This window comes from Electrophorus electricus, chromosome 6, assembly GCF_013358815.1.
Source record: "Electrophorus electricus isolate fEleEle1 chromosome 6, fEleEle1.pri, whole genome shotgun sequence".
NCBI classification, from domain to species: Eukaryota; Metazoa; Chordata; class Actinopteri; order Gymnotiformes; family Gymnotidae; genus Electrophorus; species Electrophorus electricus.
Window position 1 is genome coordinate 13,705,324 of NC_049540.1, and position 25,016 is coordinate 13,730,339.

General features: G+C 45.7%; 1 protein-coding gene across 5 annotated transcripts in view; it reads right to left on the reverse strand.

Annotated features, from left to right (window-relative positions):
• camkk1a (calcium/calmodulin-dependent protein kinase kinase 1, alpha a) overlaps positions 1-23,287 on the reverse strand; it is a 48,087-nt gene extending 24,800 nt beyond the window's left edge. For 2 of the 5 annotated variants that reach the window (XM_027020581.2, XM_027020577.2), the window contains exons 1-3: positions 22,803-23,287; positions 9,289-9,340; positions 2,837-3,245 (exon numbers count right to left, since the gene is read on the reverse strand). In XM_027020581.2, coding sequence (XP_026876382.2) covers positions 2,837-3,145 — 309 coding nt within the window. In that variant the 5' untranslated portion in view covers positions 3,146-3,245; positions 9,289-9,340; positions 22,803-23,287. Of the gene's footprint in view, positions 1-2,836; positions 3,246-9,288; positions 9,341-16,287; positions 16,444-22,802 lie in introns of all 5 variants that reach the window. The other 3 variants (XM_027020578.2, XM_027020580.2, XM_027020579.2) reach the window with 3 other exon arrangements.
• Between the last annotated feature and the right edge of the window lie 1,729 nt (positions 23,288-25,016).

The window sequence follows — 25,016 nt, forward strand, 5'->3', positions numbered from 1 at the left end:
GCTCAAATGTGGCTCTACCCCATCATCTAATGCTATGAAAATGTAAACACACACACACACTCTGTCTGAAACACATCATGCTGCACTTGACCGACTCCGCTGTAGGATATTAACTTCATAATGTCTACTGGGCTGGGGGAGTAAGGCTTCCCGAGTGAGAGAGGCTAATTGCACTATAATCATATTACACTCCTAGGCTCACTTGCAAGGAAAGACAAAACAAGAGGCTAAAAAGCAGCGAAAAGCAGAAGGAAATTACAGAAGAGAGTGAGGAAGAGAGATGTAATCCTTCAGAAGTGCCAGGCAGACAGTAAACACACAGCAAAGCATGTCAATAATGCATAATCTCTGTGGACTGCAAGACAGCATGCCAGTCATACAGCCATGCTCCCAGTGCAGTGGAGCAAAGTGGAGGTATTCCACGGTCACCGACTAACGCATACGCTATTGGAGTACCAGCCAGCGTCCGTGGAGCAGACCTTTGGACCAAGACTAACACATGATCAGTTAAACCAGCACCGCAGTAGAGTCTCAGTTTCTCTCTCTCCTTATTTAAAGCACTCACCCCCCACCACTTTACCATCTAGATCTCATTTTAGTCCCACACAGAAGTGAACATATATAAACAGAGACGCACACAGGCACATGCAAGCAACCACACACACACACACACACACACACACAATGCATAATGTATTAAGTCTGGTGTGCTGCTCCAGTCAGGTTTTTGTTGTTTTTATGAGACCAGATCATCATGGATAATCCCAGGTTTATCATAAACACGCTATTTGCGATTACCAGCATCACCTGAACCTCATAAGAACATGTGGGGTGTGTGGGAGAGAGCAAGCGATAGAAGGAAGAGAGGGTGAAAGCATGAGAGAGAGAGGAGACCACAGTAGTAAGGGAATACGGTCTCAAAAAAAACAAAAAAAAAACAAAACAAAAAGGTCACAGGCAGGTAGAGAAAGTAACCTATCGTGTGTCAGCCAGTGGAAACAAACAGGTACCCTTACATTCGAGAACAGAAGAGACGTTAAAGGCCAACTACTCCGACCCGACCTGTCACTCAACCACAGACTAATGCCACAGCATTAATGACCGGCTTTTGAAGTCGAAATGAATGGGACGCTCCATCATCTCCCACAATGTCTGGCTTCAACTCTTCAGTCAAAAATAAATAAATAAATAAATCCAGTCAAAAGGAGACAGTAAACCATAATGAAAACAATTAACTCACTAAAGACAATATTTTATTTCTATGACTAATGAATGTAACATCATTAAAACAGCCCTTGTAACTAGCTATACCTTAACTTATGTACCAGCAGTAAAAAAGTCTGTCAAAGGGAGGACATGTTTAAAATGTATCATTTTCCTTTCAGTGATCTTTATTACATTTATGGGTTTTTGCAGAGTTCTTGACAAATGGCACACATAGTATCAGACAATCCTCTTTCCTCTGTACAATTCTTCATTAATACTTAAAACAAGTTGGCTGGTATCACTGACATCTAACATCCTTCACTACGATGACTATAAAATGTAAAGCGATGAACTAAGAACAGAGAGAATTATCCTACGCTCCTCTCAAACTTGACTTGGGAAGGAAATAAATAACATTTATTCAGAACTCTTATTTGTCAAATAAACTATACATATTTGGTCAGTCAAATTCACACAGAGATGGATAAAATCTGTTTTGTCTTCGTTATATAGTCTCTGTGCGAGAATTAATTTGACAAATACAAGTCAACGCACGAGAGGACCGCGCCAAGCAATCTGAGCACAGTGGACCCTGGAGGACACCTGTGGCTTCCAATTCATCTCCTTCAAGGGAATCAAATGAATAATAAAAAAAACAAAACAGCCATTTTATGTCGGTTTGACGTTTAAAACCTGACATGAGGAGGAAGAGACATTAAAGACTGCGGTAACCACAGCAACAAATAAATGAGACACCAATGAGACACCAATGTGGTTGATCAGGGTCATACTGAGTTCAATCTCTCTGGGGGTGAAAGAGAAAGAGAAATGAGGAATCTTTTTTAAACATATGCATTCACTCTCACTTGCTTTCGCAAAGTTTCGCAAGCATATGTATACCAGTAAACTATTTTTAAATTAATAAATGAAAAGGAGAGAGGAGAAAGAGAGAGAGAGAGAGAGAGAGAGAACAGAAAACTGAATAAAGCCACTGCCTTGTTAAATTTTAAGCAACACCCACCACAGAATTCTGCATGGTAGAGCATGACCCGTGTTAGAATGTGTGTCACGCTCAAACACACTGACACACATTCTAACACTACAGTTAACACAAAGGTACCACATGACAAATGAGCTCTATTCAGCTTTAATGTGCTTGAAGTAAATAAAATGTGTTCAGAGAAAATGTGCCCATTGTCTGGTGGTTGGTTTAAAACTTCCAATTGCTGGCTTCATAATACATAAAGAAATGCATTGGTCAGAAGTGAATACCAAGTCTTTCCTGTACATTTTATCTGTCCTGGTTACCGAACTCTGGCCGCCTCCTGCCTTACCACCAGACACCACCCGGCTTCTACTCCTCATTTTCGATCTTGGACTGGCCTGACCTGCTAACTCCCCCGTACAGGTCTTGCTACATTCAGGATCCAGAAACCTCTCCCTTCAGTCCCAGGCTACTCTATAAACCAAGTAAATCCTTCTGCATTGGGATCCTCTCTTTCTTGAGTGTTTGCCTCCTTCATTACAGCATCATAAAAGTAGAACCATTTTGTGTGTGTGTGTGTGTGTGTGTGTGTGTGTGTGTGTGTGTGTGTGTGTGTGTGTGTGTGTGCGTGCTGGAAGAAATCACCTGTGCGTCTGAGATGGACACGCGCTTGGACTCGACGGTGGGCTGGCGGGCGACCCGTGGTGAAATGTGCAAGAACCGTTCTGCCCCACCCCCGGCTGACAGGTACGTCCCTCTCTCTTGTAGCGACATCTTCCTGCCAGAGAGGTGTGGCCGTCGGGGAGGAGGCTTCTTGAGCCCTGCCCCATTCCTCAGGCCACTGGTGGTTGGATCCGTTATGATGATGGCGGCCATCTTGTCGGCAACCTCATCCTGGGAGGAGTCGGGGTCCAGGTCAGCCTGCGCGCAGCCAGGGTCGCTGCTCATCGCCATGGAGATGGGGCTGTGGGTAGAGCTCAGAGGCAGGGAGGGAGGAGTGTGTGGAATGTTCTCATCAACTGCGAGCCCCGCCCCCCCAGCTTGGGACTACAAACTGGTGAGAAAGAGAACACAGAGAGAGAGAGAGAGAGAGAGAGAGAGAGACAGACAAAGAAAAAAATAAATAATTGACATTTTCAGTATTTGGCAGACACTTTTATCTAGTATATCTATGTGTCATACATGGTTTCAGTGTGAACTGACTATGACCTTGATGTTGCTAGTGTTGCTCCACTTTAGCAGGTGAGTTGTAACAGCACCTTCAACAGGCCAACAGACAATCATCCTCACAAAGATATAACCAGAAAGACCAAAGAGCACCTTCAGCAGACCATCATCCTCACAAAGATATAACCAGAAAGACCAAAGAGCACCTTCAGCAGACCATCATCCTCACAAAGATGTAACCAGAAAGACCAAAGAGCACCTTCAGCAGACCATCATCCTCACAAAGATATAACCAGAAAGACCAAAGAGCACCTTCAGCAGACCATCATCCTCACAAAGATGTAACCAGAAAGACCAAAGAGCACCTTCAGCAGACCATCATCCTCACAAAGATGTAACCAGAAAGACCAAAGAGCACCTTCAGCAGACCATCATCCTCACAAAGATGTAACCAGAAAGACCAAAGAGCACCTTCAGCAGACCATCATCCTCACAAAGATGTAACCAGAAAGACCAAAGAGCACCTTCAGCAGACCATCATCCTCACAAAGATGTAACCAGAAAGACCAAAGAGCACCTTCAGCAGACCATCATCCTCACAAAGATGTAACCAGAAAGACCAAAGAGCACCTTCAGCAGACCATCATCCTCACAAAGATGTAACCAGAAAGACCAAAGAGCACCTTCAGCAGACCATCATCCTCACAAAGATGTAACCAGAAAGACCAAAGAGCACCTTCAGCAGACCATCATCCTCACAAAGATGTAACCAGAAAGACCAAAGAGCACCTTCAGCAGACCATCATCCTCACAAAGATGTAACCAGAAAGACCAAAGAGCACCTTCAGCAGACCATCATCCTCACAAAGATGTAACCAGAAAGACCAAAGAGCACCTTCAGCAGACCATCATCCTCACAAAGATGTAACCAGAAAGACCAAAGAGCACCTTCAGCAGACCATCATCCTCACAAAGATGTAACCAGAAAGACCAAAGAGCACCTTCAGCAGACCATCATCCTCACAAAGATGTAACCAGAAAGACCAAAGAGCACCTTCAGCAGACCATCATCCTCACAAAGATGTAACCAGAAAGACCAAAGAGCACCTTCAGCAGACCATCATCCTCACAAAGATGTAACCAGAAAGACCAAAGAGCACCTTCAGCAGACCATCATCCTCACAAAGATGTAACCAGAAAGACCAAAGAGCACCTTCAGCAGACCATCATCCTCACAAAGATGTAACCAGAAAGACCAAAGAGCACCTTCAGCAGACCATCATCCTCACAAAGATGTAACCAGAAAGACCAAAGAGCACCTTCAGCAGACCATCATCCTCACAAAGATGTAACCAGAAAGACCAAAGAGCACCTTCAGCAGACCATCATCCTCACAAAGATGTAACCAGAAAGACCAAAGAGCACCTTCAGCAGACCATCATCCTCACAAAGATGTAACCAGAAAGACCAAAGAGCACCTTCAGCAGACCATCATCCTCACAAAGATGTAACCAGAAAGACCAAAGAGCACCTTCAGCAGACCATCATCCTCACAAAGATGTAACCAGAAAGACCAAAGAGCACCTTCAGCAGACCATCATCCTCACAAAGATGTAACCAGAAAGACCAAAGAGCACCTTCAGCAGACCATCATCCTCACAAAGATGTAACCAGAAAGACCAAAGAGCACCTTCAGCAGACCATCATCCTCACAAAGATGTAACCAGAAAGACCAAAGAGCACCTTCAGCAGACCATCATCCTCACAAAGATGTAACCAGAAAGACCAAAGAGCACCTTCAGCAGACCATCATCCTCACAAAGATGTAACCAGAAAGACCAAAGAGCACCTTCAGCAGACCATCATCCTCACAAAGATGTAACCAGAAAGACCAAAGAGCACCTTCAGCAGACCATCATCCTCACAAAGATGTAACCAGAAAGACCAAAGAGCACCTTCAGCAGACCATCATCCTCACAAAGATGTAACCAGAAAGACCAAAGAGCACCTTCAGCAGACCATCATCCTCACAAAGATGTAACCCATAAAACCAAGAATGTAACTCCAAAACAGCCTGCAGTGCTGACTGGGCAGCTAACAGCAACACGCGTCCATCGGTGTGGAAGGCGAGGTCTTGGTCAGTCTAGCTGCCAATGGCGCACAACACGATGCGCAGATGGACGGGACGTGTTCTTCCACACTCGGATGTGCAATTGTGTGTGTGTGTGTCTCTTTCGACACAGTGGTCAGTTTGCCACAAGCTTCAGACCGAGAAGTCCTGAATGAATGTTGTTGTGCAGATTACGTTACACAGCCTGCAGAATAAACCCAGGCTTGTTGTGTAAGCAGTCACAGTGGTTATTGTGGGACAGCCCACCACAGTGATGGACCAATGAGGTCACCCACCCATAATGGGCTAATTGGGAAAAAGGAAGGAAAGCAAATGACCTGTACCACCATCTGAACATGAACAGATGCATACGACTGACCCACCCACCCACCCAAACACACACACACACACACACACACGCCTGTACAAATTCACTTTCATCTCCCTTTTTTCATAGGAATCCTGAATGCAACTTTGCTCACTTTCAAAGTTTCGAAGCATGTACATGGTTCAACCTGTTGCTAACGGTAACTAGTACCATCAGGTTCTCTTACTAGGGCTTCTCCTAAAATCAAGCGTCGTTCTCGCTCTCTCAGTTCTGCGGTGGTCACAGACGTTATACGCGGCAAAATGGACGCAGAGCCTGGCAGTGCCGTTGTCTTTTTATCTGGGAAACAATAGCTCAAGCTCACAAAAAGAAAATTGCTCTTCAAACTCAGAGGGGGGTGAGTGGGAATGAGATGGGGTATTGCATAATCTCGTTAGCCCACCTTCAAGCACTTCAAACACCCCTCATCGAAAATTATTACTAATCAATTTGAAATGTGATGAGGACAAACCCAGTCGTTGCCAAGGAATACTTTGGCGAATGAGGCAAATCAAATGACTCACATGTAACTAAAATAAAAAGATGAAAAACCTCCCAGTTCCCTGTCTCATGGCAGAGAAGATTTCCTCCTGGTTTCCTACAGACAGAAAATAAAAAGCAGATGGACTGAATGACTAAGCTAGGAGGCCGGTTTCAAAAACACAATGTTCAAGCTTCTAACATGAAATGACAGGAGACCCACACTCAATTAGACAGATTCAGGGCATATCATGTCAGTCTCTCTCCATCTCTCGACAAGAACTCAAGGTTACCCAAAATGCATAGGATGCTTAGGGCTCCTCTCGTTTTCCGTGGTCCCCCGGGACAATTTCCCAGCAAGCGTAGGACGCCTCAGGTCACACGCCAATGCGTCCCGATTGCACGCACATCAGCAGGAAACAGGACCATTACTCCGTCTCGATGTCGCATCAGAGCTCGGTTTGGGCCTTAGGCAGTAAAGTCCCTGAGCAAATATTTCACGAAGGAACCTCAGGAAAAGGTCCAGCCATGGCCAAACTGCAGCTTTGTGAAGAAGCATTAGGCATGTGATTAGAAGCCATAGGATGGCCACTGGTTTATGCGCATATATGCAGAAGATGGGTATACGTGTACGCACACACATAAAAAAAGGAATGAAATCAGCCTCGATTAAACTTATGTTCTCCTCTAGACTTGGTAAGTCTGTAAACACTCACAGAAGACAGCTTTCTCCTGTTTTCGCAGAGACTAAAAAACAGAGACCAAAAAAAACCCAAAAACCACGACATTTATAGAGGACAGTTAAAAAAAAAACAACCAAAAACCAAAAACAACCCTCTCTCTTTTCATACGTTCTCTTACACCACCGCAGGTTGCATAACACAAACGCCTCTGACGGCCGATCGGTCGGAGAGAATATTGTGACCTGCCCACCGCACTTCATTCACGCCGGGTGGTCTTTCCGTTGCCCAGACAACCAGCCATGCCAAGGCAACCTTGACGTTCACACAAATTGCAGGCTGTACTTTTCACCTGAGCACCTTAAATGACATCTGCAGGTTTGAACCTGCTATAATACTGGGTATAAATAGTAATTAAAAAGCATCAAAGGCAACCAAGGAATAGATTCGGTTTGGGTCCGAAGAGATGCAGCTTTATAAACATACAAGCTCCGATCACACGAGCCACTTGGAACTGCTCAGAATTACACACGCAGTGCTACTACCACTATTCAGATGCAAAACCATGTGTACGTAGGTGTACGTATTTGGTATTCCTTGCAATCTTAGGAGACTGTTGTAACCTTGCCTGTTGCAAGCTACAGACATTTCAGGTACAGGTTTAGGTTTTAGCCAAAAATGTGGTCTAACTTAAGTCCTGCATGCATCAGACATGAACAGAAGAATGTTTCTTCTTATGTTACTTGGTTCAACAGGCTTAGTGACATTAGTGAGAACTCCGTAAGACACCGAGCATCAGAGCAGAGGAAAGACGTGCTGTAGACGTCCTTTCACACAAAGAGGAATAAGACAAAGGACAAAAGGTGACATGACACAAACGAGGACGCTATTGAAGGCGCTCTCAACGCACACGGGCAGCAGGTCATTAGATGTCATTCGGTTCATTTGTAAGCACGCTTGTTTAACCAGACATTACAACTTGGCTCAGGCACCTCTGACCTATGGTGACATCACCCACGAGAGGAAACTGAAGGGGAACAAGTGATCACCCGGGCGACATATGGTACTACGTGACCTAGAAAGTCCCCTGATAGTATGTGCCCACCCCCTCATGCATATCCCAGCATCCTCTGCTCTGTGTCACTCCGGGTAGGAGAGCTTTTTTTGGTGGGATATAAATCCAATAAACACAGCTTAGCATCTCATACTGCATGACCTACCTGCAGGGAAAAGAGGCGCATATCCAAACAGCACATCTAGAGTCCATGCCAAGCCAGGCCTACAGGCACCGCACCGATACTAGTAGAATTTACTGAGGTGGAGAACTGAGTGGGTGGTGGGAATACGGGGGTGGCACCTTCGATTCTGCAATTCTGGAGTAAGATAGAAGTAGCAGGACCCCACATTCGGAGATGGACCAAAATAGGGTGCCTAACCTGTGGCTTTAAGGAAATATTAGCATTGCTTATTTTGGTGTATTCTGCTTCTATTCAGCTATCCAGCACTGGATTGTAAATACAAGGTGCCATAAATAATTACCATTTTACAACCAGTTTCTTAGAAATCTTGCAGTTACAGCCAATAATGTATATTTGCAGATCTGATCAAATCAAAGCACAAAAATAAAACAAAACCAAAAAAACCCAAAAGCCTACTTTGGACAAAGCATGTGCACATAAATTTATCCACTAGGCTCTTAAGAGCTTGGTAGGACCCTTAACAGTGCAAAGTCTACAGTCTCCCTGCAGCCCTATCACGTCACTACAAGCCTCCTAATTGGCCAGGATCAGGGAAGAGAGGCACTCTGACAGGCTGAATGGGTGCTGAGTGGAATGTGACGGATAGCCCGGTCACGAGTGGCTGCAGAGCGAATGCGACCCGACGGCGGAAAGCAAGGGGTCGGCTGCGCGTCCAGCCCAGCTGGGAGTGGAGCGAGACCGTGCTGATCAGCTGGTGTGCCTGTCTGTGTGGAGATCAGTGGAGCTGAAAGTAAATCTACACTGTGGAGATACCTCCAAAAGGGTGGAATGAAAAGAGACTACTGAAAGCACACTTTATCTAAACAAGCCTGTGGCACAGAAGGTAGACAGCCACAGTGTGTTGCTATTCGTTCCCCTTTTGTATACATGGTTATGAGATATTTTACACTCAAATATTATATATAAATGTTAAAGTGAAGGTATTGGCGAACACATGTTTTAGAAGACTGATAGTATGATAAAAATGGGAGTTTAGCATGCAGGTAGTCTGACAGTATGAAGTAAACATGTGATGATGTGGCGGAAGATCTCACCTCACGCCAAAGGCATCAGGCTGTAACTCCTCTCTCTGGAGCAGATGAACCCCTGCAAAAAGAACACAGCATAGGCCATTATAATCGGGGGATCAACGCTGCCATTGACTAGGACAAGGAAGGGCGACTCGGTCGAGCTCCAAAAGACAAAGAAAAGGGACTACATCCTGATTCTTTCTTCGCTCCGAGAGGTGTTATCACATGATCATACAAGAACGTGCATTCCAATACTACTACGATAACAGATTCTGATAAGCTGAACTCTTCAGGCAGTCTCATCTACCAGTGTGTGGACAATTCCATATTAAGATCATGCAGAAAGCACAAGCCCTGTGCTGAGAAACATGTGCATTCGCTGCAGCGAGTGAAAAGATCCAAAAAGCAGTCAGTGAAGTGTCAGAGGCTTTGGTGCGTCAGGCAGAAATTAACGTCGTCGTTATTAACGTTATTATTATTAACGTCTCCGTTTGTCAGTGACCTTGCCTCTAAGACACAGGAGCCAGTTAGGAGAATGTCAAGCAATCCACGCACAAGCGTGGGCATCGAGAAGGACTCGACAGGCCTGCGGCAGACAGCGGACTTTCAGCATTGATGATTTAAGGAGCATGTCTCAGACAGTAAAATCAGAACAGATCGGTCTACAAGCATTACACGCCTGCCATCAGAGAGCAGTGAATACTCCAGAGTGACATGAAGGCAGGTTTTAGTGTTTTTACACACAATGGGTTTTGGCTACTGGGCTAAATGCCAAGCCTCCGAACGGGGGCCGGTCCGGGATTCTCAAATATTTGATACGTCACGGCACAAAAGTGCGCCGTCTGCTGTCCACAGACTTGAGCCCTGAGCCTGAAACAATTCGGGAAAGAAGGAAAGAAGAACGGTAGAGCTTCACTCCAAAAGAAACATAAGTCAGCAGTATTAGTGCGAAGAGTGAACAATATTAGTGCCAAAGATTCAACGGTATCAGTGTGAAGCTTTTACGCAACGGTGGCTTGGACGAACCCGTTGAGAAGGGAGACAAGAAAGTGCTTTATGTCTTTTTTGTGTCAGACCGAAGCTGAATTCTGAATGGATGAAAGGGAGGAGGAGAGTCCTAGCTACAGGTATTTCAATATCCCCCTCTTGCTGCAGCTAGTCCTGGAGATAACCAGCAGGGCAGATGCTGGGTAAGCTGCTGCTTCTGTCTGTCTGGAATGGAGGAATGAGAGAAGGGAAGAGTGCCAGTGAGAAGCCAAAAAGAGAGGGATCAGGAGAGAGAGAGAGAGAGGGGGGAGAGGGTGAAAAGTTGTAACAATGGCAGGCCCAAGTACTTGGTCCCATGATGGACACCTGCATTAAAAGATGGCAGCAAAGTCAGAGAGTGAGTATGTGTGTGTGTGTGTAAAAGGATTTCACAAACATGCCCCAGTCACACAACCCTATAAACTCTATCAACAGTGCTGATTGGGCAGTGGTGGACAGCATAAGGGACTCCGAGCACAAAGTCACTATTCTAGAGATGGTAGGGCAGGCAGTAAAAACAATTTAAGCTAAAAATATGAATATGAATATGAATATGAATGCAGTGGAATGCTGAATCTGTTCTACAATTGGTGGCTCACTGGAGCAATTAAAAAATTAAGGATTCATTCAACCATCCACTTCAACAATTAAGCATGCTATAACTCTCTCTGTCTAGCACGCACACACACGCTGTGTTTCACACCAACTAAGCAGCCAAGGAATGGTTATCCTCAAGTCTGCACGGTCCTTAATAAATGCATAATCCTCCCCTACATTCTTTATTACTTCCTGTCCTGACCTCACATCCTCTCTCCCCCTCTCTCTCTCCCCCTCTACACAGACCACCCCCCCCACGCACGCATGCACACACACGCACACACACACACACACACACACACACAGTATAATGCTGAGGAAAGCCAGGAGTGGATTAGCTCAGGTAATGACCACACCAATGACACAGAGCCCACTTATCCCCCAACACACACAGACACACACACACACACACACACACCCACCCACACCCACACCCACACACCCACCCATAGTCTATTGCAACACTGATGATCGTTTTGTTGAACCTGTTTTAAGAGCCGTCATCAGTGGTGAAGACTCTCAGCAAATACGGCCTCACGTGTGAGAACGAGGCATGACATAAGTCTGGGTCAGGGGTCACACTGGAGGTTTGGCTGCACTGAGGCTAACTGTTCCGAAAGAGTCTAATCAATTCGATCTGTCTAGTGATGAGACATTCAACGCTACCAGAGTTAACGTCCTGTTCCAGTTAAAATGATTACACTGTTTCAGTTCAGTAACCCCACCCCCCCAAAATCCACCAAAGCCCTAGAGGTGCGGAGCCTGGTTTTCCCTTCATTTTAATAGTGTGGGGAAGTGTAATGAACTAATCCGCACGTTTTCTGTGGTGTGATTTCGAGTTCCTAATCCCTGGGCCTGTTTAATTGAATCACACAGATTCTCTCTCCTTATCAGAGGCTAGCCACAGCAGCTAGCGCCAAAACAGGGGTGCCCGCTACTAGCGGTGGAGCGGAAACATGGATTCAAGACTACAGCCTTCCCCTCTCGGCGGCTCGTGAAACGACCAGAAGCCCGACCGGTAAGCTGTCTGGACAAAAACAGGCACGGGGTTGATCAAAGCCAAATCCCAAGATAACCTTCAATCGCCTTCAGGTTGGATACCCAAGGATTAGAAAAGAAAGAAAGAGAGAGCGGGAGCCAGAGGAATGTCACTGCTGTTTGTTTACTCACACACACACACACACACACACACACACACGTCAGTCCATGGCTGCTCTTTAATGCACGGAGACATAATCCAGTCCTGGGGACGGTAATGTGAGAAGTGGCGGCGAGGAGTCCATCGGTCAGGGGCTGAGGTGTCCAGGGCTTCCCCCTTCCTTCGCCGGCTTTGGCACCAAGACCTCCAGCCCACCGCTCCACCGCTCACCACATGGCCCATGCGACAAGGGTGGAGCCTTGGGAGAGATCTGCTCTCTCTCTCTCTCTCTCTCTCGACCGTCACGCCTATGCCACCAGTCAGTGAATATGTATTTATAGCTTGAGTTACCCTCAAGCCCTGTTGTCAGAGACTAAGCTGAAGCAAGCCAGAGGAACGGGGAGAAATACGAGAGGTCTTCCAGACGGCCATGGGCTCATGGGGGTATCCTCTCTGTAACGTTCTTGAGAGCAGGCGGTCCTATGTATCTATCTACTCCTCACACACACAGATAATCACTGAGTGTGTTTATGTTATTAAACCTCTATTATCTGCTTACGATCAAGTCTTCAAAAGAACCAGATGAAATTTTGCATCTTCCTGTCAATTACTATGGTCTTGCCTAGCATTTCACATCTCTACCTGTCAGGTTCGGAAGGTACAGAGTCGCCGTCACTAAGCAACAAAAACAGAAGAAATAAAAGCCCCACAAATAACCAAAAGCCACTATATTAATCTTGCATTAAACTCATTTTTTGTGCTCCCCAAACACTTTCTTCATGTTTATTCAGTGCCCATAACCGGCTAATCCAGCCATGTCATTTCAAGTCAGTCTCCAGGTACATTCTGATCTAAGCCCAAATTATGGGTGAATGCTCAGTCTCCCAGGGCTGTCCAGGAGAAGTGCCTGATGGAAAAGGAGATTTTAATGAGCTCAGCCCCCACCTGTCCAGAGGCAGGGATCACAGAGGATTTAGGTGTCGGTCTGATTGCCTGACAGTGTGGGCAAGGACCCTTGAGATCAACCAGGGTTTGGGTCATCTGTGCTCCTGGGCAAAGTAAAGGAAACTTACTTTAAAGCTACTGGAGAAAACCATGGAATCAAATACGGTATATTAATGAACACAACACTGGCAGTTTTTTTTTTATTATAAAGGTTAATTATTGAACATGCCATCTGCTAACCATCATTTATCTACTTCAGTAATTAATAATCAGTTCAAATCTCAACTGATGTTCAAACATATCTTGATTAGTCAGAGGTGGATTCTATTTGCATAACAAGAAATTGATTCTTTTGATAATAGGAGTTTTAAAAGCCTCTAAAATGCTTTTGAAAATATGCCTTTTAGTGCAGTAGGGCACACACAGAGAGTGATTAAATTCAGACAGGCAAAATAATAATTAACGCTCGCAATGTCCATGAGTGAAGTTGAATGTGTATTCATGTTTTGCCATTCTGGTTCGTGTCCAAATTCTCCATGGCCTGGCAAGCTCCATCCATGGAAATCCAATTAAGAGAAGAAACTGGTAGGGTAGGGTAGGGTAGTGTGTGTGTGTGTGTGTGTGTGTGTGTGTGTGTGTGTGAGTGTGAGAGAGAGAGAGAGAGTGTGTGTAAGTGTGTGTGTCTGTGTTTAGATTCAACAAAGAGTTTCAAACCCTCTTTGCATGTCTTGGTATTCATTGCTGAGTAGAACATGCTTTGTCTGAAAAAGCAATACTTAATGTATAATTTACTGCCCCCCCGCCATGCAGTAGCTCTTGAAATCCATTTGAAAATAAATAAATAAATGCATACTTTAGGAAGATAATGACTGTGCAAAAACACAGTATGTGTATTGAGTTAGCTCAGACTACTACAAAAGGACCGTCGACTTCTAAACCACACAATAAGAACTGAACCAGACAAAAGATTACAGTTTCTATAAATTACTTATTTATTTGTTGGGCTGCACTATATGTACACAAAATTTGTTGGATATCCCAATATCTATATGAAATTTAATCAATTACGATCAAAATGAGAGAATTCTCATGCATATATGAACAGCAGCTGTCAACTGAACAGGGCCGATGAGTTAAGGTCAGCTAGGGTTAGGGTTATTGGTGTGGCTAAAATTGCAATTTTATAAAGTTAGTAACTATATATGAGACTAAGGTATAGAACTCAACTACAGGCGTGCCTGTAAAAATAATTATTTCTAGGAAAAATGACGCAAAATTGCATCAGATTCAAACCAGTGCAGCATAATTCTGGCAGTCCCCAGCCACTGTGCTAAACAGCCAAAACAGGCCAGTTCCAGTAGTGGAGCCAAGCTTCACTTCAACAGCATATCCCTAATCACCTAATTAAATCAGCTTGACGATTCCCCTCTTCCCACACGGCAGACATCTGGCATGCTCTCTACACAGGGCAGAGACCCATGCTTGGCTCTATAATTACCGAACCGCCCAAGTATGCCAAGGACCTTCTGGCTAAGAAGATGGCGTGGGAAATGAACTGATAAGAAATACGCCTCGTGAGCAAACGCATGAGACTGACTGCTCAGGTGGACCTTGAACATCCACCAGACCCAATGGACGGTTCATTATCATTCAGCACAGTGTTGCGTGATGAAACACTGGGCTTCACAGCCAAAACCACCCCCCCCCAAAAAACAACTCATCGTTCATTTGGTAATGACGAGTCAACAGCTGGATACGACTACATTTGTCACGATACAAGCGCAACATGCTTCGGGAATGTCAAGCGGAAGCACAAGGTTTCAAATTCTGCATTTTATTAGTGAAACAGATGTCCCCAAATAAAAGCGCATAAAAACGCAAGTGAAAGTAGACCTACAACCAACCACCTCCGATCTCACTTCAGCAGACGAAGGCTAACTTCACAGATGCCTGGACGATAAGGTTATGGACTTTAGTGGCACTGCAGGTCCCCTCTGCAGTGTCATAAAAACCACCGATTCATGCGACTTTATCGCTGGCGGTGGAGCCGATTGCTCATCCTAACAGCTCCCTGCTCCGGCCACCGATGCCGGATGGAGCTCGGTAAGAAATGAGCAAGCGATTGCTAGCCTAACGCTCCATCGTGGTTACGCATCAGTCTGCCTCGCTTGAGGCTACAGAGGGCCGGCTAAGCGTGCCTGAGCCCTGCGATTTGTCACTCCTGCTGTGAAAGGCTCACAGGCACCCGCTTAGTTTTCCCCATCCGGCCATTTCGGAGCTCAGACAGGCTCTCGGAGACGATCAGCCTGGCGTCGTCGAGCTCCGCGGGCACACTTAACCAGTCGCCAGTCTCTAAACGCCAGCCAGCGTCAGGGAGGGAAAATAAATGCTGCCTATTATTTATGAAAGGAGTCGTTGCCTCCTCCAAAACACTTCTCCTGCACGGTGAGCGCCGGCCTTCTGTGGGCGGACGGAAAGAAAAAAAGCTCAGCCAAGACCCCCGTGGAAAAACAACACCACCATCTGTGGCCTGAGCGCAGACAGCCTGCCGCCACATCTGTATGCCCGTGTGCAGGCTTAGAGCCGTGGGCCCAGCAGAAGTCGCCCGCGGTTCCTGCTTAAGGAGGGTGTTTGCTCAATTACGATCCAAATCGACAGCTTTAAGGGGGTTTATCTCCAAACCCCACATTCTCAAGGTAGGTAGGTAGGTTGCCCTAATTATAAGCCAAAAAAAAAAGAAAAAGAAAACTTGCACTCTCCAGCACTCTGCCAAAACATTCCAGTCAGGCAAGTTTTAAACCCTCAGAACTGTAAGTTCATAATCAGTCTAAGATGAAAGTCTGTGAACGTGAAGTTCTGTGATACAGCAATAATATGATTATGTAATGAACGTAATATTGTTTCACATTTCAATTCTGCAAGCACATTTAGAGGAACAGAGAGTGTGTGGGTATAACCGTGGGCTCCCAAAGATAGTTTCTCAGTACGACTGTGTGTGTGTGTGTGTTTAAGAAACTGAAAACTGAGTCAGCCCATTAAAATTGCAGGAAGATAAAAGAAGACAGTGGACAGCAACTTTACCAAAAATAGTGGCGGTGTCTTTACTCTGACGTCACTCTCAGGCTTGATTTAAGTAGCCAATACTCGGAGGTCAAATTGGGCCAAATCAGTGTGTGTCAGGCAGGAAGCGAAAAAGGAGCAAAAGCGACTCACTTGGGGATCTCTTTTGGCCGGCTACTCTCCAGCGACAGGTTTGCGGAGTGGGCAGTCAAGCCTGGGACTCATGCAAGAGCCATCTGTCACTTCAGGCCACTCACCTTACCAAAACCGACAGCTATCTGAAAATCAGCAGCGACGTCCTCGCCGAACAGTCCCAGAGCGGCGTTTTCTCCGTTGAGTCCCAGACCAGTGTCCGCCTCCCACTACTGCCAGAAGCATGCGGCCAACTCGTGTCGCTGCCGAATCACAATCGTCTGTGGACATAAATCTGGATCACAACCTGGACTCTGCAGGCAGCGCCATTTATTTACCAGGCCTGTCCTCTTCCAACATGCCTCCCGCTAGTTGCCAGCCCCACACGTGTGAAGCCCCCCAAGGGGAGGGTAGCCAATGGCGGCAGCGCACACGCGTGCATTTCCTCGCTCTACACCCGGACCACGGCAGCAGTAAATAACATGCATACAAAGCGCACCCGTGTGCTGCCATCCGGAAAAATTAAGAACAAATATGAACAAATCAGAAAGGTGTCTCGGCCTCGTTCTCGAGCCAAGTTGGCATGTCATGTGCGGACACGTCAGTGTGACGAGAGTCCCACCGATCAGTTCGGACATTTGCGGCTACAGAAGCTGCGTTGAAAAGACACCGCGCTGCCTCAGGCGGAGAAGAGAGGGCTCCAGTAAGTACCTGCTGGCCATTTAAAGTCTTTGACCGTTTAACCAGATTTTTCCTACTGGGGCATTTCTCTACAAACTGTTACAGCAAGCCTGAGTCTACTTCCTGAAATGAAATCTCTTCAGTGCTATCAGAATAGCTTTTCTCGAGCAAGCGTGCTCATGTTTCACTGTTCAGGGCCATTGCACAGGCGACGATAGCCTGCTTTGTCATTCCAGCATGGTTGGTTTCTCTGGATGCAGCAAACACATAATGGACACAGTGCAGGAGTATGGGTGTTTGTGTTTTTAGTCTTAAGCTATTAGAGGCCTGCATTAGGGAGTTCAGTGGAGGGGGGAACTTAACACAAAAAAACAAAAACCAAAAGAGTCCAAAATGAGCAAATTACAAACAATAACAAACAAAATATATACTCAACGATCAGAAAAGTAGAATATATTCTTAGAGCACTACTGGAGTCTTTCTAGCTCTGTGTCCCTCCCCCCTCCCCAAACCACACACACACACACACACACACACACACACACACAGGAGCCCACGATTGCACTGTGGTATTAAGTTTCACACTGCAGCCTGGTGATTCATTGCTGTGGCTTCCGACTTTTCCTGCATACGCAAACGTTTCCGATGTGTTGTGCGCCATCCTCCAAGGCCGCCACCTTTGAAAAGCCCGGCACCTACACTCATGGCTATGCGCCTTCTTCAAAGCCAGATCATGTTTTAACGCCGCTGGCCGTAATCTGTTTATGAGAGGAGCGAGTGTGGAAATGGAGCTGCTGTCAGCTCCATGCGCCCGTTGCTCATGTAGTGACACTCAATAAAAATGACATGGGACAGAACACTTCTGCAGAGAAAGTGTGTGTATAGCGTTTCGGTTCAGAACAAAACACCCCCCTGCCCCGGGCCTTTCATATTACTCCCTAATTACTACTTCTGATTTATTATGGATTTATTACAATATGGAAACAATTTCTGATATGTTTAACTACAAGTGCATGCTGACAATATTTAAATTAAGCTACTATGCAAAATCACCTATTTGGTGAACAAACATCTTCAGCTCTTTCAGAAGAGGGTGGTTGTTTATGGACAAACAAAAACTTTTTTTTTTTTTAAAGTAAAAAATGACTAAACAAGAAAAAAAAAATTTTTTATTAGAGCGAGCAAAAACAAACACCATGCCCCCCAAAATCCAAACAGGACAGGCTAGCCAGAGAGATGTTCTCAGCAGAAAAGCCTTGCTCTTAATCTTTCCTCATGGTTGCCATGGCAGGACATCTTAACGTAAGAATTACTGCCACATAATAAAGGTGGTTTTATACAGGCAGAACGGGATTGTTGCAAAACAGAACTTCAATTTCAGTGAATCTCCACACCTTTCCCTTTCCCACCTTTTCCACATCATGTTATTCCATTTTTAGTATTTATTCCCCCATGCCTTCCCAAACCAATCCAACCTGAGCTTCTCGCAGGCTACTGGATCCGTTCAGTGAAACTCACTGAGGGCGCGCACCAAACCTCATTATCAATCCGAGTCTGTTCCATTTCCCAGTTTTCCTAAGCCGCCTTCCAGATATCCTTCGCACAACTGTCCTTTGCTTATACTTTACCTCTGTTTGTGTAATAATGAATAATAATAATGAATTCTGAAGGCCGACCCTCGTGCCGAAGGGCTTTGCATTCGCATTAATAGCGCATTAATTCCAGAGTGCTTCCACGAACCTCCTCTAGGCCCGTGAACACAGACTGATAACTCTGCATGCAGCCTTGATGTTAAAGCCTGCGTCTGGACCCGAGGCAAGCCGGTTTTGGATGAGCTCATTTCGAAAGAGGAACCGATGAAACCAATCCGTTCCAACCGAGCCGCATGTCTAAAATGGAGAAACGGAGAAAGAGAGAAGAGAAGAGAGATTCTGACAGAAAACGCAAGCCAGGTCATAACAGCAAGAAAGACAAAGAGAGAAGGCAGGAAAGAGCAGGGGGCGGAGCTAAAGAGAGACAGGGCTCAACAGAGGGAGAGGCAGAGTGAGACTGATGGATTCTGCCTTCTGACACAGAGAGAATTATTTATGGACGGACTCGGAGCAGAGGACGCTGGGAAGCAGAAGCGTCTCAGCAGGGGGCAGGTGCACAGACTTCACTCCGTCCTGTTGCGAGGAGTTTAGGACAGAGGGGCGGAGCTCGCCACCAACTGCCACCGTCCAGACGGGGCACCAGTGCACAGCCGCGAGCACCACACGGCAGGCTACATTGTTCCTTACCGTTTACCGCGACACTGGTCACGCTGGGTTGTCAATAACTGCGATACCCAATCACTACAGTAACCTTTACATCCTGGCCTGTCGATTGCTGTTCCAATGAATCGAGACGTGCACATGACCTAATCAATGTAAAGATTTTTACTTTGTGAAAATAACGCAGCCACATGACGTTGTTCGCCACTGTAACCTTTCACCAGTTTAGTATAATCCAGACTCACAGAAGGCCCTGATATAATCTCATTCTAGTCTCGTATCTTTAATACATGCAGAGCCTGCATTCAACACAGTGATCTGTTGCCATGGGTTATTTTTTGTGCCGCGGCCTGTACGTCGGGTTCTGTCTGTCAAAGAGAGTGGGAGAGACAGGCATTATTATGTGGGAGTTGGAGGTACGAGGCTGATAAGAGGCAGGGTGAGCGTGTGAGGTGTCTCCAACTAACCCACAAATAGAATGAGAGAAGGTCTGAACAGCAGAGGGGTCACACACAGAGTGAAGTTAATAAGATCAACAAGGCTGACTGGACTAATTACCTGCATTTTGTGTGTGTGTGTGTGTGTGTGTGTGTGTGTGTGTTGTTGCATGGTTGTGAAACAAGACAAATACCAGGAGAAAGAAACAGAATGAGGGGGAGGGAGAGAGAGAGAGACAGAGAAAGCAGAAGAGTTAAAAGACAGGAAGACAGTCAAGCAAACAGAAGTGCTACTGCAGCGTAAACAGACATGAATTCACCAAGAATTCCTGTGTAAATGCAAGGAAAGGAGCCGAGTGTGTTTGCAACATTATAGCGTGACAACGAACTGAACTTCACAGAGAAGCAACGAAGCAGAGAAATTAAAATGTAAGCTGCCTCAAATGCTTATATTAATGAACAAACACACTGAGTCTCTACAGGAGTCTCAATAGGACATTTAAGAAAAATTAATTCACTGCAGCATCGTCAGTCCTGTAGACCAGGGAATTACAATATATTCTTAGAAAAAAAAGTTTTTTAATACAAGGAAAGTATTTCTTAATACAAAGAAATGTCAATGACTGCAGTGTCTGTCTTAGTATTAGTCTGTATGTAAATGTCATGATTGATATTCAACAATACATGAAGAGCTGGACCCACAATAAAAAATGCCCTGAATCGCATGACAGAACCGTGTAAAGACTAAAGATCATAAACCCATTATAACTATGCAAAAAAAGACTTACTGAAGCATGTCTGATTAACAAAACATCCAAACATTCATAAAACATCACCTTGTAAAAAAAATGACAGCGCGCACACACACACACCCTGCATGAAAACGTACGCACACACACCTTCACGTGGGTGCGTGCACAGACTTCCAGTACTTTCCCAAACACAGCCAGCGTGACGGTGATAATAACAAGCTCCATTGCCGCACGCCACTCTATACCACCTATTCTACCATGTAATTAGCGCAACGTTGTACATGTTCTGACGAAGAGGCAGCCCTCATCTGCAAGGCTAAAGTGAAAATGTAAGCTGTATGTGAAAGCCATGTGCTCACACTACAGAGAGAGGACATGGCATCGGGGAACGTTATGTGTAATTCCAGATCCCGGAGGAGGAGGAAAACGAAGCATATGGGCTCCCACGTCCCCCCTGTAGTGCTTTCTAAGGTTGCTTTTCTCCGCATGGCTCGATGGGTGGGAAGTGCTCATTTAGTTCTTGGCCTGCTGCGACCTCCTCTCACTTCATCCTTCATCACCCCATCACATTTGAAGATGACAGGGTGTACTCCTTTTGTCAATAACTGTTATATACTCCCCACACATCTTTCTCAGTCTGACAGAGGTAGTGAATTTCTGCTCATTCAGGCCACTCTGTTCAGGCATGGGGAAACAGTTGTGACAACAGAGTGAGGCTACAGGAACCGGCGAAAGCGAGGAAAAGCTGGGGTGCGTAATGGGGGCTCATTACTAGAGACGTCTAGAGCAACCACTCTTGCTGAGTCAGAAGGAGAGCAGAACCCAACGTGACGGTGCTGCAGTTTACCCCTTGCTCTACACCGGAATATTCTGGAATATTCCCAAGGTCAGCAAGGCTTTGAAACGAACAGGAAACAGGACAGGAAGAAACGATGAGCAAAACATCAGACGAAAAATTACTGTCGGTGTAGTGCTACTGATGAAGATGTGGTTATTCTGATGAGATAGGCCTGGAGTAAAAGCCAGAGAAACAGAGCAGGGACAAACCAATCAGGCTGCACACTCATCAACAGAAGAACAAATTTTACCTGCCTTTTAATTTCATTGCCTCGCCCCCCCTTCTCCCTGTAGTAAGCTTGACCTCATGCACTAACATAAGGGGGAGGGGAGCAGTCTTCCTTCTCTAACAAAACAGGTAGACAAAACCTTCTTATGGATTTCTCTGCAGTAGTTCTGTGGACATACAGCACGCCTCTGTGAAGGGTTTTAACAGAACCCTTGCACATGTGCCAGGCTTACTGGCAGCCTCAGAATGAGCACAAACACATTTTCTCTGCATCAGTGACCAGCAAATAGCATTCTGCACAGTTCCTTCTTGGCTAATAGATTCCTGTCCGACAACCAGCCAGAAACGGCCGTGCAGTCTTGACTATGCACACACACTCGTGCACGGGCACGTGCACGTGCACGCGCACACACACACACACACGTGCGTATTGAGAAAGCCCTCAGCATATTCAGTCACACCCACCAGGAGTGGGCAAGAATAGTCACCAAGAGCCACTAACGCAGCCGAATTACGGAATGCCGTAGAGGGCTGGGCAGAAGCCAGGCCCAGGGTGCCCATGGCTCCGCTCACTCTCCACGCTGGGGTTTCGCTGCTTGGAGCGGTTATGCCAGTCTCGTGTATGTCGCCACAGGGATTTGGACTCTGGGCTACAAGGCAAGTTGAAGAATCAAAAGAAGTGTGTTTGAAGGTAACTGGATGAGCTTTTGATGACCAGGACAGCAGTGTGCTCTTGATGAATGCTTCCTCCAAAACATGCTGGCGTATTTTCCCCATTTGAACATTTTCATTACACAGGTACAAACATTTCCAGACTGTTCAGAAGTTTAAAATGAATACCAATGGCTAACATAGATAAATGCATAATACCAAAACATGGTTTTGTTGCAATTGCTGTAAAAAACAAAAGTAATTTCTAAGTGCTAGACACTGAGGTGTGTATTAAATGTTTCACTATTTTTTGTGAGAAAACTACAGCAGTTTTGTCAGGCTGTATGATACAGACACATCTTTCAAGCACAACACACTCAATACACTCAAGACATTCGATTAAATAAGAATGGAAAGACATCATGACTGTCCACGTGTGAATGTGTGATGTAACCAACAGGTGCAATGAATGTTAATTATCACAATATTGCTATTGCACCCAGATCCATCTATATAATCCCTGAGACAAACGAAATATGTTACATTTAACCAGTATAACAAGCCGTTCTTTGGCACAGAAGTCACTGACACAAGCGGTCGTCAGGCTCGCTTGGGAACTATCAGCCTACCTGTGAAAGGTGAACTTGCACGGATAGCCAACTCGGTGCATTTGCCACTGACACATATTTGAAGAGAAGGTTTGGGTGAATTATTTGCAAAGAGGTCAGGCTGAATATGGGCCTACTGTTCCGATTTCGCTGCGATATTAAAAAAAAAAAGAAAAAAAAAAGTTTTACTCACCAATTTCAGGCTGCCCTGGATCGTTTGTAATCGAGTCCACAAAGCCGTAACGAGTCGGGAGGCTTGTTGAGCCAGATCCGTGATTTGCTTTGAACGTTTGTTATAAAAACGTTGCCCGTGAATGGATTGTGAACGGCTAGCGGCAGTTAGAAGGATTCCATCAGATGTTCTGGTTTAATATTGATGTGAACCTCCCCCGCACCAATTTTGTCTCTTCCACTCCGGGTCCCTTGTGATTCGGTTTAAATGCAGAAATTTGTCCCCCTTACACTCCCTTTCTTCCGCACTGCCTACCGACCATCGACCAGGCGCGTTCGCGTACTGTATCGTTTCTGACACGGGCATCTGCTTGCGTTAGCAGCTCTTACTACGTGGAAAGTTAGCCTGCATAACCCACATTACACAACGTTATGAAACAGCCCTGCCGATCAAGGGATGGCGCGCGATTTTAGAGGCACTATGGAACTTCCATGCTTCGTAAAACATTTCCCTTTCTTTTCTCGCGGTGGGTCCTAAAGCCCGTCCCGTTTTCATATCCGTCAATAGTATCTCTAAAATGAAACCTTGCAGCCTGCCTTACTTTTCATGCAAGGCTTCGTTCATTCATCGATCGCTAATCGTTATTCTGTCAGTTGAGTATTCAGATTTTAACGTTCGTACAAATTTTGAGAAGGGAGGAAAGCAAAGCGTGTGTTCGTGTGTGCTCGTTCACCTGAAAGGTCGCCAAATTGCGATTACATAACTAGTTGTGTAATGACCTATAATCTAAAACCGTGAGCTTGTGAACTTGTGATTAAGTAGGCTAAGTCACGGATAAGGTTAAAAGGTGGAGATAATGATGATCTGAAGCTTTAAAGTGCCAGCTCCTCTGGGGTATAGCTTTCAGTCATGGTAATCCACAATAGTTGCTTGGCAATGACTCCTGTCTGATATATGATCTTGTGTGGGCAGGTGCATTCACATGTATACACACAAACACAACAGGTTTATAACAAATCACCTTTTAATACTTTTGCTCTGTGTTCTAGCAGGCAGGGGGTGAGACAAAGATAAAAAGAATGAAAGAGTGGGAAATAGAGAAAAGAGAGAGAGAGAGAGAGAGAGAGAGAGAGAGAGAGAGAGAGAGAGAGAGAGAAAGAAACCATAGAAAGTCTACCTCTAGCTGCACGGCACACTTTGGAGAAGCCTGGCAGCTTTAGGTCTCGATACTGGGCATTAAGAACAGTAGAGGAGCCAGATGCTTGGTGCTGTGGCGACGTTAAGCTTCCTCCCGCCACACTGACCATGGAATCAAAGCAAAACTTCATAAGCCGGTCCTGCAGTCATCATGTGCACCTATACAACAGATTTCTGCAGGCCGACAAGACACTATTACTTTATAAGAAGTAGACGATTGTTTGTGTAGAATTGTATATTGCGCGGATTGGACACAATTTGCATATGTCCCCGTGATCTGCTGCACTTGAAATATATCATCTCTGACATGTAGGTAAATTGAGCACTTGGTCTTAGGAAAAGGATGTTTTGATGTCCTTCAGGATTTGTGGATGGAGGCACGTTCATGTGTAGGTTCAGTTGCAGAGCTGACAGTAACAGAGCGAGTGCCAAAGAAGAGAAAGCAGCTGTGAGATACAGAGTGAGAAGAGAGTTTATATGGATGATTGGGATAGATGGATGCACTGACAGATGGACCAGAAGAAAGACAGACACGTAAACACACACCCACTGGAGGTCAGGGGGAGGGAGGTAGGGGCAGGTTCCATGGTGCTGACGCTCTCTGTGCCGTGTGTTCCGTCTCTGATTGGGTCTCATGAGGACAATCAGTCAGGTTCAGGCTCTCTGTAGGCCTGGAGCGTGAGGAAGAGCTCAGCCAGCGGAACTAACAATCCCTCGCCGATGGTAACTATAGAACTTTACTTCCGCTCTCCTTCCCACGAGATCACGGCCCAGCACGCTATGCAGGGACCCGCAGGGTGTGGGAGCGAGCGAGCGAACGTGTGTGTATGCATGTGCGCGCCGACATGATAGGAGATTTTGCGATACGGCCGTTGAAATAATAACTTTTAACATCACCACATCTTGCAACTCCAAATTGTGCAACATCACGCACAAAAGAACACATAGAAAGATGAACATATACCACGCTGTAGCCCATGTGCTCCACTCCACTTTAGAATTTCAGTTGGTTGTAAGTGAAAGCATCGCTTCCTCGGT